Raw genomic sequence first — 10,330 nt, forward strand, 5'->3', positions numbered from 1 at the left:
GGAGGTGACATTTAAGCTGAGATCTGAAAAATGAGAATGAACCAGTCATTAGAAAATTGCCTTATAGGCAGGGGGTAGAGCAAGAGTAACAATCTTGAGGGGCAAAGGAGGAAGCTGGAGAAGTGGGCAAGAGCCAGATTAAGTTATATTAAGGAATAGCTGTAAGGGTTTGCATCAGAAGATTGTTTTTAAAAAATCACTTTGGCTGCTATGCAAAGAATGAATTGGGATGAGGCACAGATAGAAGCAAGGACATGAAAAAAATAAGGATGGGACCAGAGGAAATGGAGACTCTTTGAATTACGGTCTAAGTACAATACTTTCAAAACATCCTTGGATGTATACCTTGTTCCATAACATTTCCATTTCCTTCCGAAGCATCTTGTTTTTCCTTTCCTGTTGAAAGAGAGAAAAAAAGAAATGAAAATGAGGTTGGAAGAAATGACTAAGTGATATGGTGGAAGGGGTGCATGGACCCAGCAAACCACAGAGAAAGGCACTGAATAGACTGGCTCCAAATCTGAAAGCATGAAAGCTGAGTTTGATAATGATAATAATGAGAAGTTGAGAGCAAATTATCACATTAATTTTGGTAATTTTGGCATGATACTAACCAAAACGAGTTCTTCACACTTAAAACACTTAAGATGTCCTGGTTATAATTTCTTCCCACCAGTTTTTAATTTTTAAAGATCCACTACATCATTAATTTAAGAATGACGTACATGGCAGCATCAACCTGAACTCAGTCGACAAATGAAAGAGTCAAGAACAGAATAAAATTATAAGAACAGACAATCTGGGAGGTCAGTCTATGATCAAAACAATTACATCATTAATTTAAAAAAATTTTAAGGTTCTCTCAGAGGAAAACATTTAACTTCTTTAATTTTGATAGGTATTTTCTGTACTTTCTAAAATGTGAAGAGTTAAATGTATTAAGTGCCATCAAGCTGGTTCTGACCCACAGTGACCTGTATAGAGTTTCCAAAGGGTGAGCTTGATTTGCTGACCTTGTGGTTCAAACCGACTTTGCAATCTAGCACATTAACCCACAGTGCCTCACCAGGACTCAGATAAAAGGTTAAAAGTAAGTCAAAGACAGAGGTAAATAGTGATGTATGCTCAACCTTGGAATGACAGGGCTCTGTGATACAGGGATCAAGGCACAGTCTAATTGGGTAAAAGAGTGGCAAATAATATTGTGATGCTTGACTGTCTTATGAATATTGGTTTCCCTTGCCAGCTATTGTAAACTAGAAACTTGCATGGACTAGAAAGGAATATTGGAAAACATGATTACAAAAAGTTTTTAAGCCTGTTTTCGGCCTATAACTGATTGTAATTCCTAAAAGGACTTGTCTAGTGAAATAGGCTTATTTTGGAGACTTTGTAGTGTGTAGGACCTTAGGTGGAATTCTAAGTCCCATCCATAATCTTCTGAGGTGAAATATTCCCACTTGAAAGGACAGGCAGACCAGCCTGGAGCAGCTAGAGGAACAGAAGATACCTCTTGAAAGAAAGATCAGCAGGGAAAAAAAAAAAAAAAAAAAAGGTAGTCTGATTGGCTGCTACAAGAACAAGCAAGTTGTTTTCCTGGGGAGCCATCAAGGCAAGCAATCAAGTCCCTTCAGGATAAACACCCCTTCAAGACTGCAACTCAAAGGGAAACATGTAAGCTTGCTGGCAACTGCAATGGTCTACTGGTAAGTGGAAGTAGGGGAAAGGCAGCAATGAAGATAAGGGCTGAGTTTGACCATGTTCCATAGACTCCCGTTGACCTGGAGATGAGAGAGAGAAGAGGAAGGGCTGGTGGTCTGAAGTGTGGTGAGACCTGGGGACTCCTAAACACATGGACAAGAACCTAGCCATGGAGGGCTAGACTTGAGAGTGAAGCATCCAGCTGATATGAAGTGAGGGGAGACACACAAGAATGCCCAAACTTGGAGATAGCACCCATTTGACCTAGATTCAATGACTTGATGATCAGAACTCAATTAGAGGAAGTTAAAGAAATTTGATCAAGGAAATAAGGGAAAATTACTACAATCTGATGAACTTTGACGTATACTTATGGATGTAGTAGCTCAAAATACCAACTGAGAGGGAAGGAGTCTTCACATCAGGGATCAATCCTATTCCCTCTGTACACACAGTTGATAGGGATGGGAAACTTAGACATGGGCTTCCTAAAATGGGGGGAAGGGGCTATAAAGGCATGAAGTGTCTGGTTTACAAGGTTTCAAGAGGGAACTTAGTTTCAGAGTATGCTAGGGAAGGTAAAATCCCCACTGAAGAATTTTAATCTAGTTGAGACTGGTCTGGTGAAAGAAGATGGGGATAAGATTCTTATGATTTAAGAAGATGGGGATAAGATTCTTATGATTTAATAGTGAGTAGAAATCGACTTGATGGCACTTAACAATTGTTATCATGGAGTTCTGGTGTGGCACTGTGGGTTAATGCACCAGACTGCAAAGCCATTTGAACTGCAAGGTTGGTAGTTCAAGCTCACCAGAAGCTCCTCGGAAATCCTATACAGGATCGCTATGGGTCAGAACTGACTCGATGGCACTTAACAACAACAGTTGTTATCACGACTAATTGTGATAGTCACAACTGTAAAGGTAGATGTTTTGTAAAATAAAGGGGGAGTAGTTAATTCAACATTCCAGGAACAGAGGACCCTAGGGCCATCAAGAAAGAAGAGCATGAGCGGAATGTGGGACCCTATCCAGAGGAACAACAACACCAGAGATGGAGGCAGTGATGAGGACATGGAGAGATAGAGCAGCTGTAGACTCTAGACTCATGAAAAGAGAAAGGCTGTATGCTGGTGGTCAGGAGGCAGGCTTGAAGAATGTGCCCTTGGGTTGTTTAAATGATTATATATTCCTGAGTGTTTTTGTGTACATCAAAGAAAAAAAGCAGACAAACCCAGAAACAGTAGGAATAGAAGCAAATACTGTTGAATGATGATGGAGGAGATTGTAATCCATTGCATGAAACAAAATACGGTAGGATGAGTGCAAAACCGATGTTCTCCCATGTAAACTATCACTCAATTCACAATAAAAGTTAAAAAAAAAGTCAAAAATGATATTTTGTCAGCTTGTCCTTGTTCTTCCCAACATTCTATTTGACTCCCTTTGGATCACCCTGAGCATTCTAGATTAAGGACATAAGGGTGTTAAAGTATTAGATGTCAGTGATGAACACTCTGTCTTGCCATCTACATCTGACAACAGTAATGGATGCTGTTTCCTGGAGTACCCAACAACAACTTACAAGGTTCTGCTTCATCTCTTCTGCTTCCTTGATAAGCTCTACTACTGAGGATTCATCAGGCCCCTTTCCTGCCATGATTTGCCTCATGATCTGTAGACTAAAAGTAAGAGAGACATCATAAAACATATGTATTAATACTCTGCAACTGGTCAGGAAGTACTCTGCAAGGGAGTTAGATGGTGTTGGATATCCCAGGAGTTATGGGAATCCCTGTGGGCATAGAAGGTCTAACTAGAATGATTCCATTCCTAATTGACATTTGTGTTTTAGCTATGCACTCTATGAAGAGTCCATAATGTTCAAAAATTAGGTCTCTAACACCCAGGTCTTCTCTTTGTCCCATCAGAAGAAAGAATATTTTGGTGTGTGACTTTTGGAGAAAAAAGAAGTGGTTCTTGCTGGGCAAAATAACCTACTATTTTCAGACTAAATTCCAGTTATTCCCTATCCCCATTTCTGTCTGTCTACCTGCCCCTACCTGCTTGCTTCTTCATATAAAGACAGCTAGCTGGGGAGGCCACTTATCATTATACCCTTAGGGTAGTTTCCAGAAGGAACCATAGTAGTGCAGTAGGTAAACTGCTTGGCTGCCAACCAAAAGTTCAGAGGTTCAAACCAACCAGTAGAATGATGTGCAATCTGCATCCATAAAGATTTACAGCCTTGGAAACCCTATAGGGTTGCTATAAATCAGAATCAACTCGACAGCATTTTTTTTTCTTCTTCTTGGTTTTGGTAATCCTCAGAGCACGCAAGTCATTAGGAAATTTCTAATAAAATATTAATTAATACCCAAGTCTTTGACTATGAGAAAATATGTTTTTTTCAAACTAATTAATTTATGTTTTTGTTCCTTGTTCTTTTTCTTCCATTTGCTTTTTCTCAGCTCTAAGTAGAGAACCAAAACTTTGTGCTCTCTTGCTTTGAGAAAAGTCTGTGTTTTTAGGTTATAAGCAGACCACAACCTCCTACCTGACTTTTGTTTTTCCAAAGTCTGAGTTCTTGAGATATTTATGATAAGGGTAGACCATGAGTTAGACCCCTTGAAGGAAGATTCCTTGTAACTATTAAGAAACAGAGAGTTGGTAGGTACCTAAGAACAGTCATAAAGATGAAAGACTACAGTCTTCAGTATGAATTATACCTCAACATAAAAATCCTCACTACTGGACCAATGAACAGGATCCTAATAAGTAGAGAAAATATTGATGTTGTCAAGGATTTCATTTTCCTTGGATCTACAACTAACATTCACAGAAGCAGCAGCCAAGAAATGAAATGATATATTGCATTAGGCAAATGTGTGGCACAAGACCTCTTTAAAGTGTTTAAGAGTAACCATATCAGTTTGAGAACTAAAGTGTGCTTGATCCAAGTCTTGGTACTTTCAATAGCCTCATATGCATTTGAAAGTTGGACAATAAATAAGGAAGATCATAAAAGGATTTGATGCCTTTGAATTGTGGTGTTGGAAAAGAATATTGAAGGTACCAGGATCTGCCAGAAGGACAAACAAGTCTGTGTTGGAAGAAGTACAGCCAGAATGCTCTTTAAAAGTAAGAATGGACATGTTATCAGGAGGGGCCATCCCTGGAGAAGGACATCATACTTGTTAAAGTGGAGGGCAGTGAAAAAGATGAAGATCCCCCCAATGAGATGGATTGGCACAGTGGCAGCATTAATGTAAGTGTAACAATTGTGAGGATGGCTCAGGAACAGGCAGTGTTTTGTTCTGTTGTGCATAGGGTCATTATGAGTGGTATTAACTGGATGGCACTAACAACAAAAACAATGAGTGCCCTAGTGAAGAGTCAAGACCTTAGCTATCTTGTATATTGAGAAGGAAGACAATTTGAGCCACTGAAAGATGCTGAAACTGCCATTTGATGTGATGTCAATTGAATTCTTCAGGATAGTGTTGTTGTTGTTGTTAAGTGCCGTCGAGTCAGTTCCGACCCATAGCGACCCTGTACAGGGTTTCCGAGGGTGTAAATCCTTACGGGAGTAGAAAGCCTCATCTTTCTCCCGCGGAGCAGCTGATAGTTTCGAACCACTGACCTTAAGGTTCGCAGCCCAATTCGTAACCACTACGCTACCAGAGCTCCAGGATAGTGTTAGAGAGATAGAAATACCACCTTCAGAAGTGTATAGACCTAGAGATGGAGGATATTTTGAGAAACAATAGCTTCACATTTTGTTGTTTTTGTTTAATAAAGGTTTCTATGATTTTGTAGCAATACTTTCTGACTTATCCTCATATCCTTAAGGGATCCCAGACATGAACAAGAAAGCTATCAGTGTGACTATAATAGACTATAGATTAAAGACCATTTATCTTTCTCCTGGGTGGCATCCTAGTGAGTAAGAGTTTAACTGTAACCCCATAGGATAAGGGTTCTGAATTATTAATTTTATTAAAAGAAAATAAAGGATTCCTTACAACTTGAATTTTTTGGTTACAAATTCATTACATTTGAATTTTTTTGTTACAAATTCACTACAGCTGCATTTCCAAGTCTGATTTTCCTCAAAACAATTATAAATAAGCATTGTAAATCCTGTGGCAACTGAAGTTCTTCAAACTTTTGACCTCCAGCAAATCCTAGAGTAGGTAACCCTTACCTTCTTTGTTTTTCTTCCAAATTAGACATTAACTTCTGTAATAAGAGGTTGTTCTTATCTTCTAGGGGTTTTAGCATCTCTAGCAGTTCCTGCTTCCTTAGCTTTAAGTCCTCATTCAATTCCTTTAAGTAGTTGTCATCTACTTTGTAACTGTGGGAAGAGATAGCAGGAATGTTAGTTTTAGTTTGGGTGAATAGATAGATACCCTCTTCTGTCTCCTGAGTAGTTACTATTTGGCATTTCCCATCAATGACTCACCTAGTTTTTGAGGGCAAGTATGATCCTGAAGAGTTTGCACCATTCATCATCTTGAAGGGGGATTTCTACTTTAAGAATAAAGAGTTCTTCTTAAAATACACATACCTTCTTTTCCCATCTAGTTAAGTCATCATTTTTGTATTGCTAGTCTTGAAAGTCTTGAAGCATTGTACTGATCTTAGCTACAGTTTGAGGTCATAATGGCCCTACGACCACAAAATCAACAGGTATCATAAATAGCTCCACCATCACTGGAAGCTTGTTGACTGGAAATATTACTAACAACTCATACATCCAATTGTTTCTTTTCTTAGCATTACAGATTCCAAAATCTTTCATTCCGAAGTCTTTGATTGAACAGGAAAAAAATAATCACAGCATAGCTACATTATAGAATTCCTATTGTGTTAATGGTGGCCTATCAAAAAGAACTCATTAATACCATCTTCCATGGCAACACACCTTCATGAAGTGCCTACTATGTGTAGAACACATTAATGGATTCTGTAAATAAAGGTAAAAACAGCACCTACCTTCTGGGCACCTTAGGAGAATGAAGGGTGCTTTTAACAGGCATTTCAAAAAATAAAAGATGAACTGGCAAATACAGGGTATAGATATAATGTTGAGTCATATAACACATGAGTCAATTTCCATTATTTTTTTACCTATGAAACTTGACGTATCACAACAACAAGGTAGAAGACTATTGGACATGCAGTGAGAGAATATAATTTTTCCAAGATCCATACCACCAGTATGCAAAGACATCCACAACTGGCTCTTTCCTGAAAGGCTCACCTCCAGATTCTGATTCTACTTCTATTTTTCTCTAGTCCAAACTCACATCTCTTGGACCTTAAAATCTCCTATTTTCATTTATTTCACTTAATGAACAGAAATATAACCCAGAATATTTCCCCATGTCCTTTAAACACAGTTTAAATGTAGTACTTTTAACATCAGAACTGTGAATTAAGTATATCGATTTCAAATATTAACAGAGCATATCTAGACATTGCTAGGGGTATTCTCTAAAGTGACAAATGCTATATCTTTTGGGAAGTCTTAAAGGAAGAATGTTGTATTAGAAGTAACAGAAAATTTAGTTTATCAGGCCTTGGTTTGAATCTCCTCTTTACTAACTAAAACAACTTTGAGCAAGTTAATAAATTACCTGAGCCTCCGTTTCTAGTTTTATATAATGGGAATGATGATACTGACCTAATATATTTGTTATGAGCATTAAATGTAATATTATGTAAAGTACCTGGTGCATGTTAAGTGTTCACATTTTCCTAGAGTTTTGTTTGTTTGGTATAGGTTTGGTGGTGGTTGTTAGGCACTGTCAAGCCGGTTCTGACTCATAGCCACCTGTATAATGTGTCTGAGGCTTTATGGGAGCAGAAAGCCTCTTTCTCTAGTGGAAGGATTAGTAGATGTGAACTGCAGACCTTGTGATTATGGTAGATGTGAACTGCTGACCTTGTATTCAATACTTAGCCTACAGAATCATCAACGCTCCTTGGTTTGGTTAGGAATTACTTGGTGCCTCAAGTAAGCAGTCAGATATCAAAAAAATCCGCACCCCCCCCAAAAAAAAACCTGAGTTATATGATGACACTGATGAAGCTTTAGAGCCCTTCAGTATTACAGACCCTCGTTCAAACATTGTTTACCTCATTTTGTAGTTGTAATTTTATTTTTTTTTGGAAAGAGACCCCCAACCTCAAACTACATACACTTCAAGGATACCTATCTTTCCTAAGCATCCTTTACATCAAAACTTCTCTTTAGGCAGTCTCTCAAAATATTTTTTCTAAAGCATACATGTGTTACTTGAAAGGTTTGTGTGATATCTGGTATGTTGTTGTGTGCCGTGAAGTCGGTTCCGGCTCATAGCCACCCTGTACAGGGTTTCCGAGGCTGTAAATCTTTATGAACAGAAAGCCTCATCTTTCTCCCGTGGAACAGCTGGTAATTTCGAACTGCTGACCTTGCAGCTCATAGCCCGATTCATAACCACTACGTTACCTGAGCTCCTTGATATCTGGTATAGTATGACATTAATTAAAAAGCCATCCCAGGTGAAGTGATATGTAATTCATAATGGCTGCATAAGAGCTCTCATGCAAAGTTTGAGTGGAATGAAGGTAAGCAAATTTCTTAGATGAAAATAAGAAATTAAGTGGTCAGACAGTGTTTAATATTATTAGTAGCTTCTAAAACTGTAGGTATGAGAGTTGATAGCAGATAGTAGAGGACAAAAATGGCCTTGATCACTAAAGCATAACCTCTTTAAATTTCATGTTGTGACATTTGGTTGGAAAAACTATATTAGAATTTAAAATATTTAATGGGCTGGCAGCATCCCAACTCACCTTCCTTTCTGTATTTGCTTAAGAATAATTGGCAGCAGAAAAACACTTGCTATTCTGATGCGCTCTTTTCTATAGCCAATCAGCACTTCTTATTTCCCAACATTCCAATGCCCATTTCTTCAATTTGCAACAGAACTTCCAAGGAGAATATTTACCTTGCAACACAGTATGGAGATTTTATAGTGAAAAACTTTAAAAATAGCAACATTGAGACGAGATCACTTTTGCATTTTATTAGCTTCTGAGGTAGAAGGAAGAGAGAGTCAGATCACTTTTGCATTTTATTAGCTTCTGAGGTAGAAGGAAGAGAGAGTCAAGATCAGGGTTGTGGAAACTTTTATCTGCCAAGGGCCATTTGGATATTTATAACATCATTTGCAGACCATACAAAATTATCAACTTGAAGACTAGCCTGCTATATTTGGTCAAACATTTAATTAACTCACCCTAATTTGATGGCTGGAACTGCTTCTCTTTGGTGAGGCATGTGATGTCAGCTGGTATTGAAGATGTTGCCACTCACAACTGTTTTGTGACAGTCAATCTGGAGCACAGTCGATTCTTTGCTATGGTAAGTTTTGAAAAGAATTCCTCACAGTAGTAAGTTATTCTGAATACAGATATGCATTTTAATTCCTGTCTCCTCAAAGTGGGAAATTCATCATTACTTGTTGTTGTTGTTAGGTGACATTGAGTTGGTACCGACTCATAGCAACCCTATGCACAACAGAACGAAACACTGCCCAATCCTGGGCCAACCTTACAATTGTTGCCACGCTTGAGCTCATTGATGCTGCCACTTTGCCAATCCATCTCGCTGGAGGTCTTCCTCTTTTTCTCTGACCCTCCACCTTACCAAACATGATATCCTTCTCCAGCGACTGGTCCCTCCTGACAATATGTCCAAAGTGTGAAAGATGAAGTTTCGCCATCCTGGCCTCCAAGGAGCACTCTAGTTGCACTTCTTCTAACACAGATCTGTTGGTTCTTTTGGCAGCCCATGGCACTTGCACTATTATCCTCCAACACCATAACTCAAAAGCATCAATTTTTCTACAGTCTCCCTTATTCACTGTCCAGCTTTCGCATGTGTATGAGGTTATTGAAAATACTGAGGTTTGGACCAGGCGCATCTTAGTCTTCAAGCTGACATCTTTGCTCTTCAACACTTTAAAAAGGTCTTGTGCAGCAGATTTTCCTAACGCAATACATCGTTTGATTTCTTGTCTCCTGCTTCCTTGAGTGTTGATAGTTGATCCAAGAAGAATGAAGTCCTTGACAACTTCAAGCTTTTCTCTGTTGATAAGAATGTTGTTTATTGGTCCAGTGGTGAGGATTTTTGTTTTCTTTACATTGAGATGCAATCCATACCGAAGGCTGTGGTCTTTGATCTTCATCAGTAAATATTTTAAGTCCTCTTCACTTTCAGTAAGTAAGGTTGTATCATCTGCATATTGCAGGCTGTTAATGAGTCTTCCTCCAATCCTGATGCCACGGCTTTTTTCATATAACCCAGTTTCATCACTGCTTATGTAATGTTTAAATAACTGAAGCAGTATGAGATTATTATATCTAGCTTTCAGCTCATCATCGCTTTGCAGCTGAATGGATTACATATTGTAGGTTATCAGGCACATCAGCTGGTTCCACATTGAACAGTGTAGCAAAGATGTTTAATTCCATTTGTTTACTTTACATGTCCTTGAATCTTTCATTAAATGCCTTAATTAGTTTCGCACATTCATCAATATATTCAAGTGTCCTAGAAGGCATTTGTCTTT

General features: G+C 38.4%; 1 protein-coding gene across 1 annotated transcript in view; it reads right to left on the reverse strand.

The window, feature by feature from the left end:
* Positions 1–6,218, reverse strand: part of LOC102813885 (uncharacterized protein C14orf53-like) — a 23,164-nt gene extending 16,946 nt beyond the window's left edge. Inside the window, exons 1-4 of the mRNA XM_006873065.1 lie at positions 6,169–6,218; positions 5,911–6,060; positions 3,289–3,385; positions 346–396 (exon numbers count right to left, since the gene is read on the reverse strand). Of these exons, the coding sequence (XP_006873127.1) occupies positions 346–396; positions 3,289–3,385; positions 5,911–6,060; positions 6,169–6,218 (348 nt within the window). The remainder of the gene's footprint in view (positions 1–345; positions 397–3,288; positions 3,386–5,910; positions 6,061–6,168) is intronic.
* Between the last annotated feature and the right edge of the window lie 4,112 nt (positions 6,219–10,330).

The sequence above is a fragment of the Chrysochloris asiatica genome, unplaced genomic scaffold (genome assembly GCF_000296735.1).
Source record: "Chrysochloris asiatica unplaced genomic scaffold, ChrAsi1.0 scaffold00221, whole genome shotgun sequence".
Classification (NCBI taxonomy): domain Eukaryota; kingdom Metazoa; phylum Chordata; class Mammalia; order Afrosoricida; family Chrysochloridae; genus Chrysochloris; species Chrysochloris asiatica.